Below are 21,453 nucleotides of genomic sequence, written 5' to 3'. Positions count from 1 at the left end.
TCTAGCAGCTGCATAATCTCAAAAGTTTAAGGTGGAATTATCCCGAAGAAGTGCTTAATAGCTAATAAACTCTATTGTCATTCTAAATCAGGTTTTGGAGATATGTATTTTATGGCTCAAAAAAAAAAGAAAAGTGGGTGGTTTATGATGACAGTAATTTCAGTGGAATCTCATATAGCTAAAAGTGTTAAGCTTTCAAGTATTGCCTGCTTTTTTTTTTTTTAGTGATGAGCATTCTCTCGCATACAGAAAAACCTGGACACCATCGTATAGGCAAATTCAGACATACCGAAACCTCTCAACTTTTTTTTTTTTTTTTGTTGATGCTTATTCAACACTTACATTGATTTATTGCTGAAACTGTTTGGATATACAATAATTTTGATGATGTTACTCTCTTGTTCATATACTGACAACAAAAAAGCAAACCCTTTTCTTAATAATTATCAAAAGTATTTTGAGAACAGTATGATAGCAAAACTTATAATAGTTTTTTCCATTGTTTTAGTTCTTCAGTTGCAATGCGTACACAACTCTGGCTGTGCTTCAGTGGGCACCTTGTTTCAAGTCATCACCTGAGCAAATTGTATTGCAAATCACTTTTTCCCACCACTCTTAGGTTTATTATCTTGCCTGTGAACAGGGGGTTGGATCTTGCTGCAGGTCCTTTCCCTGATGCACAGAGTGACCCTTTCCTTAGAGTGTTTTCACTCTTCCAGAAAATTATAACATGGTCACATTAATTCCTCCAAATTATTTCCTATCTTGCAATTTCCTTTTTATCCTCCTGGACCTGTTCTCCTGGTAGCTTAGTTTAAATCTACAGATAGATTTAGCTGCTTGTGTTTCATAGGTTATATGCAAAATCCTGGTTCCTGCCTGCTGCCTGGTACCTTTTTCTATCTCCCAGATTTCTTTTTCTGTCTTGTCTCCAGGCAGAAATTCTCAAGCAAGCCGCTCCTTACTTTTTTTTGGGAAAATAGCCCTGTTAAGACCTCTTTCAACCCCTTCCCTAATTCTGAGGTGCTGCGTTGTCCCCTGGCCCCTTGTTTCTGCTTCCCAGAGGAAAACGGGGCTGGACTGCAGCATGCTGAGGGCTGACAGCTTTCCCTTGGTTGTGATCTGCGCTACTGAATCTAGCAAGTGAAGCAGAACGGCACTTTTCTGTGATGAGATGGGAACTCCACATTAATAGCTCCTTCTTCCCAAAAAAAGGTGTTGAAAATGTGTGCAGAGCAGGAAGCACAGCTCCCTGGAGTGCTGGAAATTTTGCTGCAGCCCGCTAGCAGCTGCCGCAGAGCATCCTTCATTGCCGTGCCCTGTGCAGCGCCAGCAGAGCTCCTGTAAGCCTGCCTTCCTAGGCCGGCGTGTGAGCTTAAGTTCTCTAGCAAAATACTGGGCCGCCATCCGACTCAATAACCTTTTTGAAACAGCAACACGTGACGCTTTGTCTGCGATGTCATGAGTTCATCACTGCGCTTTCTTCCTGTGTTTCAAGGGACGTTTTCATACAGTCGTCTGCAAAAATCAAGGGAGGGGGTGAACTTTGTTCAGGGGGGTTGGGTTTGTTTTAATATTGGCTGGAATGCTGTAAACGAGGAATGCATTGAAAAATCTTCCCTTGTATTGGGGCTTGGTAGCCTGCTGGAAATTGTAGTTGGAGATCTGTCTTTAATGACCTAGAAGGCCAGGTCTGCCTCTGCAGTGTGCAGCTGGCACGTTGAGCTTTGCAGTGTAGCTGTTTTGGTGATTTTCTTCACACAGAGAAGCTAAGGTGAAATTCCTTTCCTGACTTGATCCCTTTATGCCATGTGAAGGAGCTAAAATATTATAAAAGGGTCCTTCCATCACTGCTGTGAGTGAAATAGTGGGGGAGTGGCTCTGGATGTCAACAATGCGATGCCTTCTGCATGGTCTGGGAGAGAAAGGCCGCCTTGCAGGCAGAGGGGAGGACTCCCAGAGAGAGGTGAAGGGCCTGCAGCACAGTGTTACTCTCTAGAGGGCCCCAAGGGCTGTCGAATTGTGGGAATGGACCCTTCAGCCTCTGAGCCAGCCCAGGTCTGCCAGGAAATGTTGGTAGTTTAAGGCCCTTTGCTGCTTAGCCCATCCTTCTTCCCCGGGGTGAGCTTTGCATTGGGCATCTGCAGAGGAGCGACAGCCGAGACTTAATTCTGAGAACTCTGCGTGCTGTTGCAGGGGGTTTCTGATATGGTACAGTTCATCACGATACAGGAGGTGGAAATGTCAAGAAGAGAGATTAATGTGTCTTTGAACACAGTAATTTTCTCTTCATATAAATTTCCAAGGTTTGGTATTAAATAACACTTTTTCATAATTAGCTTGAATAGACTGAGTATATTCATACAGCTATGAAGATACATCATAGCTTATAGTTTCATGTGGTCAGCCTAGTTTTGGAAGAATATACATTACTTGAATAGAAGCGGACCTTTAACTCTTTCTAATTTGGATTTAGAGTCAGAATGTGCAAGTATTTTGTTAGGCAGTGTGAACAGTAAGGAGCTGGAGGAAAATGAATATGTAATTGCAATTTAGTTTAAGTCCTGTGTGCAGCATAGTACTCTGTGTAGCTGAGTCACTGCACAGTCCAGTGCTCTTTGTGCATTAGATCTAATTTAAGCTCTCACCATCCAAATGGAAGCAAAGGTAAACACAAAAACCAAACTGTATCAGAGATATCTGTGTGTTTGATTTGTGAGAAATAGAGTAAGATGATATTTGAAAGGGTCATAAGCATAGCTCAGGTCTGAAATGTGTGCAAGTTGCCGAAGCCATGAACATTTCTTTTCCACTTGTACATAATCATAATGTTTTATCCCCTTATTTAAAATAAATTGAGAAAAAACCCTCCAGTTGATCTTGAAGAAATGTTGCCTTGGGGAACAAAGTCCTGTCTCCCACGGGCTCGAAAGAACTTGACTCTCCCTTGCAGCTCTCCCCACCTACAGATAGGAAAGACCCCCCCCAGCAGCCACCCAGCTCCTCTCGGTTACTGCAGTATAACTTGGTTTATAAAGCAAATCTTGAAATTGGAAAGTCTGTGTTTGTCTTCCTACTGTTAAGATATTAATCTCTGTAGTGGAAAACTGGAAATCAGAAAGAGAGTTTCCATGTTTCCCACAGAACATTTTTGTTCAATCTCTGATTAATCTACTGATCTTTTTTCTTTGGGTTGTGTTTTTTTTTTTCTTTTGGTTATGTTCTTTCTCAATATTTTAAGATGTACTTTCTTTTGTTTACTGTGTCAGAGTGTTACAGGTTTGTTTTGATGGTGTATCTTCTGCTTTCCAGCAGGCTAACATTTTTTTTCTTTATAAAAACAGTATTTGATACGTGGCAGCGTGGCATGCTTTAAGCCCATTTTAAGAAATACGTGTGATCAGTGATACAAAATACACCTTTTCATGAATGCTCAACCAAATTAATTTGGCGGTTTTATTGTTTACCTCCGTCCTTTTGTTTGTTGAAGAGTCAGAGCATTTTCCAAGCACTTAAATCCTCTAATAATCTTTAGAAAATTATTCATCAAGTCAGCAAATAATTTACCTAATTGTGTTCTTTTCTCAGTTTTTGTTTTGATTTTATAAGAAGCGTCTGCAACCTGTAATTTCTGCAAAGCTGAAGTTGCCAAATACCATGTTAATTCATCCTCCTCATTTCTAGAAAGTATGTGTGTGCTCTGCAGGCAGATACACCTCTTCGGCAAGTCGGACTCCAAAACTTTTTTGGGAACTATAGTTTGTTTGTTGTTTTGGTTTTTTTTTGTTTTGTTTTGTTTCTTTTTTAACTCCGCTGACATATGTTAGACTTAATTATTGGAAGAGATTCAGAGTGAGCAACTGCACTGTGAAGGTATGCTGGCCCATTTTTGGTTTGTGCTCTTCTCAAGATTCTGTAATTAATTTTCAGTTAATTATGGACCAGAATGGCTTCACGGATTGTGAAGCTTCTTCCAGCATACGCTGTGATCAGATTTGTCGAGTCTCTCGCTTCCACATGAGACATTTTCCATATGAGATGTGGTTTGACTCCCACCTCGTGCTGCTGTTTCTTCGTCGTGTCTGTCCCCACAGCAGCACCGGGGGGAAGGGGGGAGGTTGCGGTGAGACCCCCCCCAGTCCCACACTGGTGCTCAGCATGGTTTCTTACCGTGTTGGTAAGAAATGCAGCCTGGGATGCTGCGTTGCAACCAGGGTGGTGCAGAGCCTCCTGGTTTCGCTCCTGTTCTGTGCTGAAGCCTGGAGAAGGGAAATGTTTTATATGATGTGACTTGAGGGGACCCCCGCCCACCGCACCCTGCTTTTGTTGGCAGGTTAGTCCTTGCCCCTCTGATGTCACCTAGGGACCAGGCATCCCTCCCTCTTTGGCTGCGTGATCAGAGAAGACCCCTCTTCTGCCAGGGGATGTGCCATACATGCTACGGGCACAAAAAAGGTGTTGAGAGGTCTATGCCATGTAGGACTGCAACCCTTTCCTGCCTCGACTCCCAGATAAAACACTGCGGAGACTTACCAGCACTGCTCCCGGACAACAATGAGAAGCAGCTTCCCTTTGGATATCAAAGGGAAATAAAATAGATTTCACCTTGCAAATTACCTAGTTTGTTGCTCTGTCTGCAGAGACTGCCTGTGAAATTTGAGCCTTGGGTTTGCATACATTTACATATGTAAGACACTTCATCCGCAAGATGCTGTGTGCGATTGGTAGTCTTCACATAGCCTTATTTTTTATACATTAAAATATTTCAATAATCTGAAAAATAGATTAAATGAGAGAATCAGTAAGAAGATACAGTACTTCACCTTTTTGCCCAGCTTTCCATTTTCTGTTTAATAACTCATACTAGTAGGAATTTAAAACTGAGGTATTATTTTCAGTTACTGCAGTTTAATGTGGTTTAAATTATCATTGTTCCTATCTTTTTGAGAAAAAGCAGTAGGGAGAAAAAAGAGAAAAAAACCATGAGTATTAGAAAGCTGAAAACTAAGAAAAAACTAAACGCAGCAAAAATGTATACTCCTGGTTTTCTTTAAAAATTTCTACCAACTTTCTGCTAACCAAGGCTTCATAAACTTGAAAGGGAAAAAAAAAAACCAACACCCAAGCCCTGTGTGTAAGAAAATAAAGCAATTTTGGGTACACGTATGGTTAACTTTTATTTTTTCATCTAAACTTTAACTGCAAAGTATTTTGAAGTGCCCATTAACTTTAACTGCATTTTTGTTTGTGTTTATTATGTAACACGGTCTTGTGAGGGAATCTAGTCAATTTTTTGGTAACTTGAACATTCAGCTGGGTTTATGTTGTTTCTTCCAAGAGACTTTTACCAATATACAGCAGTGTTTTGAAGTTATTTGTGGGTTTTGTGAAGCAAAACCTCATGTTGTCAATTTTTTCACATTTTTAGCTGGACAGCTGAGTTGTGGTACCTACCAATGTCTAGGTTATCATTAGGATTTTTTCAGAAAACATTAATATTTTTCTAGGTATAGTGATTTCAGAAAACATTTGTGTTAGAAATCCATCAGGTTCTGAGATTGCATTAAAATCTGTGCTTTCTCTTAGCAGAGAAGTGAAGCAGGGATTTGCCTACTTTTATTTCCATGTGCGCTGTATCGAGCCCAAGCGAGTAACGTAACCTTAAGATGTAGCTTTGCAACCGTGCTACCTTACGCTGTGGTTTTGTTAGGTCTTCCAAATTGTCTCCTGGGTGTACTCGTAAGAGGGATCAGCAGGGAAATTCGTGTCGCTGTGTGGAGTCAGAAGAGAACATCCCTCCTGCCTGAGTAAGGGTCAGTCATTCTTAAGGCGATGCTGTTGCTGCACCACCACCCCACAGCTTGTGAATATATTTTTTTTTTTTTTAAAAGAAAGGAAAGAAAAAAAAGTCAGTCCAGCTCTTTCAGATCTTGTAGGAACCAATTTGTTCAGCAATGAACTTCTACTGCTTTTGCATCCATCTTCCTCCATGTTACAGATACTGCTCTTGCCCGGCTCTCGATGTGAGCCATCCTCAAGAATATTGTAGGTAACTATCAGAACAGTCACTTGTCACGACTATTAAGAAATTATTTGGGAGTGATTATTAGAAATGCGGAATTCTGAGGAGGGATGCTAATGTCAGAGTGGTCTCTCAGGCATCACTTGAGAAATGGTATTGGAAGCATGTCCCCGTACTTCACGTTTTGCTGATGGGTTTTATTTTCATCCGTGAAGGCAGCTGAAGGAGACATACTGCAGTAGTTGGAGAGCACACAGCTCGCATCCAGCAATCCTTGATCAAACTCCTAATCAGGTTCATGTTCTCAGCCCTCCTTTGTTTTTTTGAAGTTTTGCTGGTTTTCAGCTCTGCCTTCTGACGAGCGCCCAGCTGCCAGCAACGTTTGTCTTCCCTCCAGGAACAGCCTTTCAGGCTTTTGGCACAGGTCTGCTGAACTCCAGACTTTGCTGTTTTATCTGCTGGACTCTCCCTCGTACCATTCACGGCATAACACCCTTGGTTGCCAGCCTCGCAAAGGAGCTGCAACTTTTCTGGGCTCCTGCTGGGAGTACGTGTCCCAGCCTGCCTCGTGTCACGTGGCAGCACCGTGTGTGCAGGCTCCGTGGGGCTTTGTCTGATTTCAGCAGCGTACAGCACTTGCTGGGCAGGCTCAGGGCTTGCTCTTTCCTGGGCCGTTCGTGTTCTATACGTGTCCAAAACACAAAAGGGAGAGGAGCGATCGCAGCTTCCCCGGAGGAGGTTTGGGTGCTCCCAGCAAAGGTGCAGAACGATCTCCCGCCGTTGTGCTGCTGTTGGGTGATACGACGGAAGCACGGCAGTGGCTCTTGCTGGGATGCCTTCTGCCAGGCACTCGCTGGCTGGCCTGCCTGCATCCCCTGTGCACTGCCCGTGAGCTTTTTAGCTTTTCTGTCTGTTGTCAGGGCTCCAGCTTTCACCTCCAGGATGCTCCCAGGGTAGATGATGTTTGTGGCCTCTTGACTCCCCCAGACCAGTGCTGACCCCCTTTTCCCCTGTGCCCTGGTACACCACTTCTGTGTCTTGTAGGGCATTTTAATTTAACGGCCAGTTTTCCTGAGGGTCCTGAAATGAATTGCTGTTTATCTTTGTTGCTCATACAGATGCATAAAAGCAAGCAAGCCCGTAACAAGCAAGCCTCTGTTCGTTGCTTTGTCTCATCATGCTGGAACAGACCAGAGTGCTTCAGTGTTTCCAAAATTCGTTACACACAGCTCTTGGTGATGTTTTATTTTTTCCTGAGTGACAAAATTATTATGCTTCCTTCCACAGTGCTCTAAGTCAATATCCTTTTCCCCCCGGTAAAAGCATAGATCCTGCTATGAAAGCATGGCTGTGACGTCCCGTTCCTCTTTCCAAAGCTGCTGGTTATCACGAGAGCCCTTCTGAAACCTCCCGCTGTGGCCTGTGGTGGTGCATTTCCATGACTCACACCTGCATTGCTGCAAGAAGCTGTAGGAGCAGGAGGAACTTGTCCTTTTAGCTTCTGTCCAGCCATTGCTTTGGAGAGCTTCCACCTGAGTGAGAGGGAGGGAAGATTTAACTTACCATGCCTGACACAACCTTGGCCAAAGTACAGTGGGCTTACTATACTAAATAGTGGGTTTTGTTAAAATTCTCATTAGTTGCCTGCAAGTGTGCTGTGGACCAATTTGGAAGAGCCTGGAGTAGAGGAATGAACAGTGATCAGCAGGCTTTGAAACTTGACTGCTGGGGACAGATTGAATTACTCGGTATTGTTTAGCCCAAAAAAAGGCTGGAGGGAAAGTTGAAGAGAGAGGCAACAAGTGTTACTTTAGCAACAGGCATTACTAAAGAGAAAAAAGGGAGATGATCTGCTATCCATGTCTGTGAAAAGCAGGACAAGAAGTAACAAGCAGCAAGGAAGATGCAAGTGAGGAAATGGAAAAGTATCTGTTACCATAAGGTCAGGGATGTACTCAAATAGCTGGTCTGGGGAAGATGTGGAGTGTGTCTTTGGGTGTCTTAAAGATCAGGTAAGACAACCGTTTGTCAGAAGTGATGAGGGTACAGTTGGCTCTGGTTTGAACAAGAGGATGGATCCTGCGACTGTCCCAGGTCTCTTCCAGACTATGATTAATATTCAGTAAGTGGAGTTAAGCCTAGGTAATTTGTGTGCAAATCAAAAAAATGTGAAAATGTTATTTCCATGTACAAAAAGACATCTTAGATTTTGACATCGCTGATCTTCATTGAATGAGCTATTCTGTATCTCTGCCCTCTGTGTGACAGTGTGTTTTGAAGAGGCAATGATGCTAAGACTATGCAAGTCGTGCTCTTTCTTCTGACATTGTGTTGCTTTTTTGATTGTCTGCTACTTTGACACTTCACAGGTTTTAAATTGACTCCAGAGCTGTGGTTTACTCCAGTAATGTCACAAGGAAAATTTATTCAATGACAGATTGTGCCTTAGCACGTGAATCTGTTGTTCTTTCCCCTTGTCCTCTCATATGTACTTTGCTTCAGAATTACCTTAGTAACTTGTATTTTGTTCTGATTCTTGTTTCCTGCTTTTTTCCCCCTACCAATTCCCAAGTGCGTGCCTTTCCATCTTTGGTGTCTGTGTTTTGCTAAAATAAGTGTGAGAAGTGACGAGGATATCTGGCTCAAAAAGCAGACTTTGGAGGTCGATGTTAGTAGAAAGAACAATCCACAGCAGGTTATCAAGGAAGCGTTGAGCACCTTTAAGCCTTAGAAATACACAACAGGCAAGAAGGTGGTGTTTAACAAAGAGAAAGACAAGGTGAAGGCACTGGTTGGAGCGTTCCTGAGCCACCCAGTACCTCAGATCTTCCTGAAAATAGGTGCTGGTGATTTGTGTGCTCCGGTGGTTCTCTGCCATCAGTTTTCCTATTTTCCTGCAATGCTGTAACAGTTTGGTAATGGAACTCATCTTCCCTGAGTAATATCCCTGCAGAAGGTGCAAGAGGAGGAAGACTGTAGAACCTGAGCTCACAAGACCAGTCTGCCCTGAATGGTCAGTAAGGGTGTTTGTCAGTAGGGAGTAGAGAATTCACTGATGTGCGCAACTCTCCTGCCGTCACAACCGTGCCATTGTCGTACTGGAAAGAAAGAGCTGGAGGGAACTTGAGTGTGGCTTCTGGGTCTGTCCGCACGTGGACCAAGCACATTCAGGCACGTCGTTTAAGCATCCTCTTAGAGAGGCATGTGTCAGTTCTAGTCGTCGCTGGCATTTCATACACAAGTACTTCAACTTCAGGAGGATTTAGGAATGTGACAGCGTGGCAGTCACAGAGAGATACTTGGTTTCATGATTCAGACCATGCTACTCTGCAATATTAACCACATGTATTTTCCCTGGAAATGTGCTTAATATCCCATGTAGGGTGTTTCACTAATGTTCAGGGTGATTTATTAAAGCAGGAGATGAATGTGATTTTTCTTCTTTTTTTCAATGACTAATCATGAACGGGATGGTGCAAACCATGGCTGAGATGACTGCAGAAGATAAACACCCGGTTTGCATTTCACAGATAGCATTACTGTTCTAGGAAGCGAGGTAGATAATTTCTAGAAGTTGAGAGACAGACCAGCAGCATTGAATCTATAAGAAATAAGGTCGTTTGAGGGAAATCGGAGTTGATAAAAACTGGCGATATGAAAATTGTACAGCTGAGGATACAAAGCTTCTCCAAATTTTTGTTAGTTTGGAAAAACACAAGTGGTGTGTTATGATGTAACAAGAAAAAACACAGAGGGAAGTGCAGCACTTACCAAGCTGAGTTCTAGCATAGTAGTGCAAGATCAAAAATGGAAGTATTTAAAGCATGGCACACTCTTTCACATGGAGTGGAAGCATGAACACTCAAGATACGGGATGAGAGGTGCTGCAGCAGAGTTTGCTTATTGATGCTTTTGAAAAACTCTGTAAAATTTGTTGACTACCTGTGTCTCCAATGCAAATATTGAAGAGGGAATTCCACATGCAGTAAATGTCTACAGGACTGTATCAAGGGCAGTTGATACGGCTTAGTGTTACGGTCAGGATGGAGGGCGCGTGAATCACGGAACAGACTTAGCATTGGGTATCAACCCAAATAAAAGCAAGAGAGAAGACTTGGACGAGGAACGCCTGCAGAAGGTTGGACGGGAATGGGTGTCTTGGGAGGAAGGTTGTCACTTGGCACAAGGCAGGAACCAGTGATCATAGCCAAGAGCATTCAGTCTGGTAGAGTGGAAGATTTCAAATCTGTTCTCAGAAGTTTCCCTAACTTTGTTTTTATCCAAATTATTACCAGTGCTAGAAGTTCAAGCTGCTGCTGTTCCATTGCTGCAGCTGTCTTTGAGCTGTAGGTGACAAATACTGGAATTGTAAGTGGCCTGCTCTTTGCATTCGTTGTTGGTATTCTACTGCTAGTCTTTAAATCTGTTTGATAAATAGTCAAAGCTACTGATGTGTTTAGTAGACAACACTTAGCTCAAAAATCATTGAACTTGCCATACATTTGAAGAATGAATAAATAATCAGTAAAATATGAGTTTCGGGAGCATCTGAAAAGGCCTGATTAAGATTGGCTTTCATCAACATTATAATTTTCTTTTGTAAGCTTTTTTAAGGCTTTGTTTATTGGATGCTTTAAATATTTACTAAATACATTTTGTTTGAAATTAATGAAGAAGTACAAGAGGGAATTTTAGACACCAAAAATGTTAGCTGTGAGACTGTATTATGTCAGTTTGGGATTTTGTATGAAATATATGTGGGGGAAATTTTCATACTTTAGCCATTTCTCATTAAAAAGCTTTATCAAAAACAGCTTGATTTGATTTTAACAGGAAACCACTAATTGGCATTTGGTAAAAGTTGTTCCCACACGGGGAGGAGTACCCCTATGAAACTGTTATTTTTCAATTAATTATCACTTTGAGGATTGCTGAGAAACAAGCAAATGTGTTAGACATTTTCCCTGACAACCTAAATATTCCTGTAAAATGCACTTTGGAACTCGAACTTTCTTTTGTCACTTTTGTCCGCTCTCTCTTCACGGATATGTAGCCTGAAGCTCGGCGTGGCTGAAAAAGGGATTCATTTCCTCTGTTTCTTACCCAGATCCTCCCCAGTGCCTTCCCTTCTTCATTGCTGTGGACATCACTGTCCCACTTGTCAGACAAATCAGTAACCTGAGCTTCATCATTGAGTCAGACCTCAAAATACGCAAGATTTGATCTGGGCTTTCACTTTAGTTTTTCTGAGGCAACTGTGCTGGCTTCTGTGCCGTCCTTGCAAGGCTGCTTCTTTTACCCGTGCTACAGAGGCCGTCCCTGCAAGCAGGTCTCTGTGGCTGTGGGTCCACGGTCCTGAATCCTGCATGCTGCAGAGAGGCTGTGCTGTTCTGTGAGATGTGTGCAAGCGCTGGTGTGAGGTGCCATCTCCCTCCAGGTGTATTTCACTGCTCGGTATCATTAGCTGTAAGTATAAACAGAAGGAAACGCAGAATTCTCATTAATTACTTAAAATAGCATTCTCCAAAACCAGCTGTGAGTGGTTTGCTGTCACACTGGAAGGGCATCTGAAGAAGGGTCTTGTTGAGGGTCAGTTCTGGGTCTATAATTTTACCAATTATTTGCATAACAAAGTAGAGGGTAAATAGGTAAATCTACAGATTTGGAAAGTCTCCTCTGTGGCCAGAGTCAGAATTCAGAAGCATCTTCAGCTCTACTGTCTGAAACCAACACAATGGCATTTTCAGTAAAGCGCAGAGGGTTATGTTGAGAAGTGCAGGTGTTCAAGAATGAAATACCTGAGAGCAGCTCTTCAGAGACTGCAGTGAAGAAAGAAGCACAGCTGCATGTTGTATGATTGTATGTTAAATTTAGAGTCAGAGGTGTAAAATTGTTGCAAAAATAGGCAGGTGTCCTTTGGTACGAAGGCATTATTCTGTTCTTGTCCAAGCTGGCAAGTGTGGGCCTGGTGATTGTGTCCGGTTTTCAGCGCTGCTGGGCGGGGTGGTGGGGATGGGACAAGCTTCTGAAATTCGTCGCCTCCGTTTCTGTGGCGCTTGGTGGGTTTAGCGGTACCTGTGTCCTTCCTGATGGACAGGTGTCTCGTCTCTCCACTGTGGAAGTCTCTGCTGTGCCCCTCGATAACCTATTCCCGTTTACAAGCCTTTACATTTAGAAAGGTTTCGTTAACATCTAAACCGAATCTTCCTTCTTCAGATTCCGTATCGTGTGCCTGGAGAAAGGTGTACACAGACTAGAGACCGCCCAAGAAAAAACAAGGATAATAAGAAGCTTAGGAAAAAACATAAATCTGTAAAGAAGAGTTGAAGAAACTCAATTTATTTTAGTGTAGAAGAAAGAAACATATTAAGAAGGCCATGATACCAGCCTTTCAATACAAGAAGCGGTGTAAAAGAGGGGACAGGAATGATAAGTTGTTCTTTATAGCCACTGGGGGAATGATGAAATCAACTTTACCGCAGAAAAAACGATGCGACATTGGAGATGTTGGGAGAAAAAGTGAGCGGTAAGATGGGGGATATTGCGGAATTCCCTTTATTGGAGATTAATAACATATTGGGTTGAGCAAAGTATAGTTGATCCTGCTCAAAGCAAGAGGATAAACTGCTTCACGTATATTGTTTCTGTGCTTTACAGTGCTGTACTGGAGCAGCATTGCGCTGCGTTGTATATTAGAATCTGTTCCAAACAAAACAAAATGCAAACACTTCTGGAATTGTCACGTAACCAAGCTAGGTAATGAGCAGGAAACATTTACCTAGTTACAGTCAGCTTTATTAGCAGTTTAAATCCAACTAGAATAAAGAACCAAAGTATGTATAAATGAACACAATGAAAATAGCGTACAATTATGCAGGTTAAAATGTGCATTAGAAGCTCTTTCTTTCATCTGTGCGGTACCTCTCTTTTTGGTATACTGGATGTGAATCAAGAACAGGAATTACGTTTATGGATGTGCCTGGATCTTTGCAGGGTCTGACCAAAGGCAAATAAAATGTGACATACCCATAGATCAAGCTTCATGCACGGTTATTCCTTGTCTTTAAGCTGTCCAATGCTGTCAGATTAAAGTGTTACTTATTAATTAGTAAGCAGTTGTGAATGATGTTGGCAATGCCAAACTATGTCATTATTTCGGTTATGCCTACTGTTTCATTCTGCTGAATTCAATCATTGGCTTTTGAGCTTATTCTTCAGTAAAAGCTTGCTTCTGCTGGTGGAGGATAAGAAATTAGGAAATTTTCATTGCTTTGTTAATTAAACGCTCACGGCAAGTGTGATACCATTTTCTATCACTTTCTATCTCCTCTGGGTCACAGCTGTCAGAAACAGATTTTATTTCACTACGTGAAGGCGGGACCTTTATTTTCTTCCTCACCAGCCTGCGATCTTCCTTTCTTTGTATATTTAGACAAACCGTTTGGTCTCTTCAGCACACCCAAATGCCACTGCAGAAATCGTGCTTGAAAGGCCACTGCTTTGCAAGAGCAAAGTCCGTTCCGTGGTTTGTCTTACATGATAAAATGGTCTTGTACTCTCATTTTAAGTCCCTGTACATGTTGTCCCCAGCTTCAGTACTTGCTTTTCATTTGCTTCCTCCCCTTGGCCTGTCCAGTCTAACCAGTGACGCATCCACTTGTCTGTGTTTCTCCCAGATTAGTACCTGGCCCTTCCTCTTACACATGGGACAACGCCTCAGGGTCACATCTAGAGGTTCTTAATCTACTGCAGCTCTGCCAGAAAAGCAGTGGTTTGCTTCCAGAAGCGGTAGTTGATTTATGGAAGCTTTAGGGTCCTGTCTTGGTTGTTCCCTTCTTTATTTACAGAAGAATAAAGGGTGCATAGCTGAACACACTTTGTAGAGCGAATGGGATGATGCTGTAAGATCTTGTTTGCATTGCTGCTTTTCACTTTATTCCGTGCATTTGCGTGCATATGTGTGTGTATGTGTGTATATATATAAAATGTCTGTATTATTATCTAGAAGTTTCTCAGCAAAATCTCATACCCATTGTGCTAGACACTTAAGTGAAAAAATGTCTGTACCAAGATAGCTCAAAATTTTCATATATGTCAAGATACAACAGATTTGGGGGAAGGGAAACACTATTTGTGGTAGCAGTAAAATAGCTAATGAGAACAGATGTCAGCTCACTGAAGTAAGTGAGGCAAAGGCACCAGGCAAACATGATGAAAAGATTCAGAGGAGGAAAAAGTGGCGTTTTGACGGAGCATTTCTCTCTCCAAAGGTGGAAGCAAGTGACAAAGTGCGTATGCTTGCTGAGGGCTCAGAGGAGAGCCCACCCAAAGGCTCTTAGGACTGCTGCAAGGGGAGAATGGACAGCTTGCTCCGTCGGTGACTCTGGTGCGGCGAGGTGCCGTAGGTTGCTTCTGGAGAGCAGAGTCAAGCGGCACTGGAGGGGTGTGCGGGGAAGCCCTGGAGCGTTTGCCGTGGGGCGGGAGGGAGTGGGCTTACAGCTGTTGGGGCTGGGAAGGAGGCCGTGGTTACAGCTCAGTGCAGAGCTCGAGCAGCGAGGTTGGGACCTGGATGGAGAAGCTCCAGGATTTGCCATGCAGATGTACGCTGGCGTGGCGTACAGAGCCAGCACAGTTCAAGGTGCTCCGAGGGTGTTTGGTTTGCAGCATGTTGTCTACCCTCAGACCACCTAGGTCGCTGGTAGTAGAGTACACACTATGAAATAATCCCAAGTATACCTTGTTTGAAGTGCTTATCATCATTTTTCCCATTCTCTTTTACGTGTATTTACTCAAATTGCTGCTTTCTCCTCTTGCCCTTTACCTGTTTTTAAACCTCCATCGCTTTCTGTGTTCTATGCTGGGTCCATTTTGGTTTCCCCTTTCCTTCTGCTGATGTTCTCTGCTTTACATTAGAGGTAGTGTATGTTCTTATGTGCTTTTGATATCTCTTACCGATCCAAACGTGTTCTGCAGCATGGATAGAATAAAGGTCTGTTGGGTCAGGATCAGTTTGGCAGAGCTTTACATACATGATAAATAAAACACTTAGGCTTCTATATCATGTCTTTAGATATACAAACAAGACTTGGTTTTTGATAGGCAGCAAGGCAAACTCTGACTATCATCTTTTTTGTAAAAAATAAAAAAAAAAATCTGCTTCCAGGAGATTATCACTGCGAGTCTTGTAATTCACTCTATGTAGAAGTATGAATAATTTTCTAAACTTCAGACTTCGCTTCAGAGCACTGGATGCCAACATGAATTTGCAGAGCATTTTAGATTGTTCATTTGCTAAATTTGAACACTGATAAAATTCTGCAAACAAGATATTACTCTGTTGTAAAACTGCTGAGTTAAATCATAATATTTATGCATTCTTACATATACTATTGATAGCACTTTTTCTTTGGCGTTTTTGGATCCCATTTTTTAAATAATAATGCTGATGAAAGTTATTAATTTTGAGCTTATGAGAAATAGTTATCAGATGTGTGGAGTCCATAACTTAATTTGTGTATATTTACTGGGGACAAAGAGAGTATAGATTAGCTCCCTCTAGATCCAAATTGTACAGCATGTGTAAGTTTATGATGGTATTTTTAAGAAAAGCATATAGTGGCTTACCTGTATTGTAACTACCCTAAACCCACAAACTTTAAAAACCAGGAATGCCATAGATTTATAGCTGATGTTCACATTAATTTGTATACAGAAAACAATTTACAGTAGGGTCACATCCAGTTAATGCCCAGTTATTTGACCTGGAGTAGCATTCACTGTTGCAGATGACCAGAAGCCTGTTCAGTGTTTACAGATGGCACAAAAACTCCCCATCCTGGAATCACAGGCCTCCCTGTTTCTGCTTTCACAGAATCCTCTGGGTTGGAACAGCCCTTGAAGTTCCTCCAGCCCAGCCATGACCCTCCCCCGGACCGTTCCCAACTCCCCCAGGTCCCTCAGCGCTGGCTCAGCCCGACTCTTCAACCCCTCCAGGGATCCCGGGGACTCCCCCCTGCCCTGGGCAGCCCATTCCAACGCCCAACAGCCCCTTCTGCACAGAAATCCTTCCTCAGAGCCAGCCTGACCCTGCCCTGGGCAGCTTGAGGCCATTCCCTCGGGGCCTGGCGCTGGGGCCTTGGCTCCAGAGACTCATCCCCCCTCTCTGCCCCCTCCTGGCAGGGAGTTGCAGAGGGCCAGGAGGTCTCCCCTCAGCCTCCTCTGCTCCAGACTGAACCCCCCCAGTTCCCCCAGCCGCTCCCCAGCAGACCTGTGCTCCAGACCCTGCCCCAGCTCCGTTGCCCTTCTCTGGCCACGCTCGAGTCATTCAATGGCCTTTTTGGGGTGAGGGGCCCAAAACTGAACCCCCTCACCGAGGTGCAGCCAATTTGTGACAGAAGTCTTGCAGATGAGGGATCAGTACAAAGGAAGCAGTTGTGCAAATCTGGATTCACCCCCGTCTCCTGCCAGTAGCTGTTTTCAAATGCTTTAAGTCCCATCTTTTAGATCATAAGGCTGAGGCTGTAGTAAGGGGGGATAAATACTAATACGCCTTATAGTCTGAGCAGTGCTTAAGGCTGTGTTGAACTGGTTTTAATGTGGCATCTCAGCCTTCCTCAGTGCCTGGGCAGCAGTACCATCGTCCCTTGCTGGGCAGGTGGGACTGGCATTGAGGGTGATAAGCAAGCAAGCTGCGGGCTGCTCGCTCTCATTGAGGTCTTCCAAGCACATGGAACAAGGTGTGGGTTTGCAGAATTTGTAGGCTTTTCTTTGGACACGTTGGACACAGGCCTGCTTGTATTAAATCCAGGTAAAACTTTGCTTGTTGCTTCCAGAGGAACAGGGACTGCTGTTGGTGGTCAGGCTTGTAGCTTATTTTTTCCTCTGTTATACTGTAATTTATTGTTAGAGGAGGTCTGTTGGACGTGCCTTTTTAAAGTCCAACTTTATGTGACTTTTCAGGTGTTTTACCTTATCTTGCATTATTTTTATTTTTATTGCAACCTTCTAAAATACTTAAAAGTAACAAAAGTCACGTCAGGTATTTGAGGTGTCAACCCCAGGTATATCTGCAGTGTGTCTTTCACTGTTGTTTGGTTTTCTTTAGCTATCACTTTATTTCAGATGATTTAAAAATACAAGAATTATAATATTGCTGAAAAGGAGGAGCAAGAAGTTCTGCGATCAGAGATAATACGCAGTCACTGGCTGTGCAGCCATTTGGATGAAGTCTTGTCCTAACACCAGATAGGCTTCAGACTTCAGCTTTGCCGTGTGAAATGCCCTGTGCCTGCCCCATCCCCTGGTCTGCGTGGAGAGCCTGTGACTTCTGGAACGTTTCCGCACAGCAGTCCTGATGAGCATGGCTCTTCCCCACCAATTCAGAGGTGGCTTTGTCGGTTTTAGAGTTGCTATTGCAGTTAGAGAGCAAATGTGGAAAACAGCTTCAAAAGACCGACTCGGAGTACGTACTGCTCAGAGTTTGTATTTAATCCGTAGTTGTTGGTTTCTGTGGGAGTTACCAAACCAGTTGAGCTACAGCACTGGCATGAAGCCAAATGAAAAATACAGTTTTCTTCACTGTAAACATGACTGTCAAGCAGTAATGTTTTTCTCAGCTTCATTTTAAAGGCATTATAATGGAAGAAAATGAAACTAAAACACGTTTTTATGCCAGTATTATACATGGAAGAGTGTTATTTCTTTTAATGAAAAACTCTTAGAGAATAGAACATGCAAAATTATGTCTTAATAAATATGTAATCAGTTATCTGTGTTGCTAGATACTTGATGGAGTTGGTAAACTGATAAATTTCTTATTCTGGTGTACTTACGGTGAGAATGCTGCTTTTTTTTTTTTTTTTTTTTCTTCTGCAAACATGAAAGATATTGTGAAGTTCTTTATTTTTAGTCCTCTTCTGATAACAGGAAAAAAAAAAATAGTGCCTGATAAAACTTAATGAATAATAACAGCAAACACTAATCTTCATCCACTCCTTTGGGCTTATTTTTAAACTCTCTTTTCAGTGGCCAGTAGCTTTGTTAACTCATCATCAGATATTCTGCTGAACTTGGCCATCCCTGCTTTGCTTCTGCGGTTTAGTTTGTTGAGAAATGTGTAAGTTCAGCTTTGCTTTTCTAATATAAAGGCAAACTGTATTTAATGCTCACAGTGATTTCACCAGGACGTCGTCACATAGGTGCAACTGCACCAAATGGAGAACAACAGCATTTTCACTTACTTTTCAGAAATAAATTTATCAGAGTTGTCTGCTTTGCCTGTAACTCCCTCCGTTTTATTTTGCAGAGTGGGGAAAAAGCTTGTTTAACAAAATGTCTGATCAGCTGCTGCTTTGTAAAATGGCTTTTTGGGTAGTAGGAACGGAAATTGCATCTCAAAGAATGGATGTCAGCATCCATGTAACTTGATGCACCGGAGGATGAAAAACCCTTCAGTTGTGCTTCGTTGTTTGAATGAGCTTTTTTAAGAGTTTTGTAATAGAAAAGTGGGAAATAGGATTGGCAGGGACTTTTATAAGGGTCTTCTCGTCTGCCCAGTCTCTTAAGGCAGAATCAGCTGCAGCAAAACCCTTCCTGACAAATACTTGTCTCGCTCTTCCTTATAACCTCAAATGAAAGCAGTTCCTGTGTTTCCCTGTGTAATTCTGTGCTAATGCTTCAGGTGATTAGGAAGGGCTTTTTACTGGGTAGGCAACCCAGTTCTGTTGAGCAACAGAATTTTAAACTAAATTTTATTAGGACTGGTACATTTTTATTTGCACATCTAATCCTCTTATTAAAAAATTCAACCTGCCTCACTTAGTCTGGATGTTTGCGGGTGCAGAGAAATAAATTGTTGAAAGCAGACATACATGCTGTAGGTGAATTAATGAAATGGTGTCCAGCTCTCTGAAGGAAAAGGGATGAAAAAAGAACTCTGAAGTTCTCTGTAGAATTCCTGAGCGACGTTGATGCTGAAATTAGCCAGGAAGACCCTTCTTTCGTTGTGTGGTGGCAACACCACCAAACTGATGTTCAGATTTTGCGTTTCCTGCTCAGTGCAGTACGTGCTGCAGTAGTAATGAATTGTGTTCAGGTTCTGAAGATGGTAGTGAAGGAGGGACGGCCTGACTGGGCACCTTCGAGATCTTGTGTATGAGTGGTAACAACGTTGTTTTCCATAGCAGTGTCCTGTGTTTACTCTAACAAATCAGCTTTTCTTTTGGATCTTGGGATGAGCCAGCCAGCTTCTCAGAGTTCAAGATACTGTCCCAGGAAGGAAGTGTTGAAAACAACAGGCTATTGTTGCACTTGGGTGTGCACTGTCCTGGACCCTGGGTGTCTGTATCCTGCCTCGCAGGCACTGTGAGCTCAGCCACGGCTGCTGCCTCTGGGCAGGCAGCCCCAGTTTGAAGGAAACCGTAAAACACTAATGGCCTGCTGTCGCCAGCAGTGGTCTCAGGGCAACAGCAGCTCCACTGTTGAGGAGGATTTTCTTAAAACGTAGGTTTTAGGGAGTTTGTAGAAGGGTAATGAGGTAGTTTGTGAGTAATGGGGAGTTTTGTGCATAGAACGAGCTTTGAAAACTTCCCAGGAGGCAGTAGCATGGCACGCTGAGCTGGACTGCAAGTGAACGTTACAATAGTGGAGGAGGGCTGAGGTGAAGGTTGGCCAGAAAGGATCCTGAAACTGCAGAAAAGGTGCTATAATGAGGAAATTAAGGAGAGACAGAGAAGGGAATTGAAGACAGGAAGACACTCGAGGAGATAGACTTGGGACAGGGCATGGTCCAAGAAGGGTGTTTGCACTGGTCTTCTAACTAGGAGTGAGATAGACCTGTATTTACTGATGCCAGTAAAGGGGATGTTGCAATAATCAAGAGACAGGAAGATTAAAGTCCAGACAAGTGTTTTAGCTGTGTAAGATAGGTAAGAAAGACTATTTTTGAGAGTAGTTACTCCGAAAGAGCTGTGAACGTTTAAATTTAGTTCATTATTTATTGATTTTAAAGACTATTTTAGTTACGTTTTCCCATTGCGAGCAGCGGGGTGATGGGCGTTTGGTTTATTATGTGTGTTTTGTTTTTTTTTTTTTAACTTAATTGTCTCGCTTTTTATCTTCCATTCTTTCCTCATGCTGCAAGATAATTTTGTTGGGGCAGAAAGCAGGGCTTGTCACATGGCAAAGTTGGGGGGCAACCCCGAGAGAATGGCTCGCATCTCTGCAAAGACTGGAAGCACGCTGACGTTGCTGTCTTCTAAGAATACTTAGTAAAGAATAGTAGGGAGGGTAGCATTAAAGAAAAAAAGAAAAGGGAAGGCGAATCAGAGAAATGTTGATAGCAGTGAGAAAGGGGTTATGCGAGGCTCAATGCTTTTTCTTTAACTGGGTAAATATTTTTAGCATTATTTCAGAACTGCTCAAGAGAAGGTGATGAAGCTCTTCTGGAAGTATCAAAGCAGCAAAAGCAAAGGGATTTGACTAACCTAGGCTGTTCAAAATAGATTGACTCCATTTCAAGTTGAGGTGCAGACAGGGTGGGCATTAGGATTCAGAAGCTTAGGAGGGCTCTATTTCTGCTAATTTTAGGCATTGCCAGGGACATTCTTTTAAATAACCAAATGCAGTGGAGAACATGAATTGCAGACTTGCAGGTGATAAGTGATTCATGTAAGCTACAGAACAAATAAAACTTCTGAAACCAACCAGAGTAAACTAGAATGTTTTATGAATGTCTGTGTGGAGATACTGGACATTGTCACTTCTAAAAACATCTGGTAAAGCAATGAAAATGAGCTTATGTGTGTCTTTTGGTCCTTTTTTTTTTTCCAGTGTAACGATGCTGCAAGGCAGTGAGGTATTTCTTAAGGTCCTGCACTTGATTCACTTGAGGACTTTGAGATGATACTTCTCCTTCCGTTTTCTATAAAACCAAGGTTATGCTGGCTTTCTGTACTGACTTGGTTCTTGTGCTGCTCATCTTCACAGCCCGGAAGTCCAAAAAGTTGGGGAAATTGAAAGGGATGCACGAGGAGCAGCCACAGCAGCGGCAGCAGCCACCACCCCAGAGCCCCGAGGAAGGGACGACGTACATCGCGCCTGTGACTGAGCCCTCTGTAAACACGGCACTTGTCCCCCACATGTCTGCTATCTCACCAGCACTTACTCCCTCTCCTGTTAAGATCCTTGAAAGCATTGAACCGGAGATCGTGTACGCAGGATACGACAGTTCGAAGCCAGACACAGCGGAGTACCTGCTTTCCACCTTAAACCGCCTGGCTGGCAAGCAGATGATTCAGGTGGTGAAGTGGGCAAAGATACTTCCAGGTAGGACCACGAGACATTTGGTGACATTTCTCTGTTTCTTTTAGCTTAATGAACTATTTGCGTGACAAATTGCATCTTTAATCTGTGGGCTGTGTTGAAAACCCTCA

General features: G+C 42.9%; 1 protein-coding gene across 4 annotated transcripts in view; it reads left to right on the top strand.

Moving 5' to 3' along the window:
- Positions 1 to 21,453, top strand: part of NR3C2 (nuclear receptor subfamily 3 group C member 2) — a 220,181-nt gene that overhangs the window by 157,656 nt on the left and 41,072 nt on the right. For all 4 annotated transcript variants that reach the window (XM_074905916.1, XM_074905915.1, XM_074905917.1 and 1 more), the window contains one exon: positions 21,008 to 21,346. In XM_074905916.1, the coding sequence (XP_074762017.1) occupies positions 21,008 to 21,346 (339 nt within the window). The remainder of the gene's footprint in view (positions 1 to 21,007; positions 21,347 to 21,453) is intronic.

Source organism: Athene noctua, chromosome 4, assembly GCF_965140245.1.
Source record: "Athene noctua chromosome 4, bAthNoc1.hap1.1, whole genome shotgun sequence".
Lineage (NCBI taxonomy): Eukaryota > Metazoa > Chordata > Aves > Strigiformes > Strigidae > Athene > Athene noctua.
Note: the sequence above shows the minus strand (reverse complement) of the source record. Positions and strands in the feature narration are given on the sequence as shown.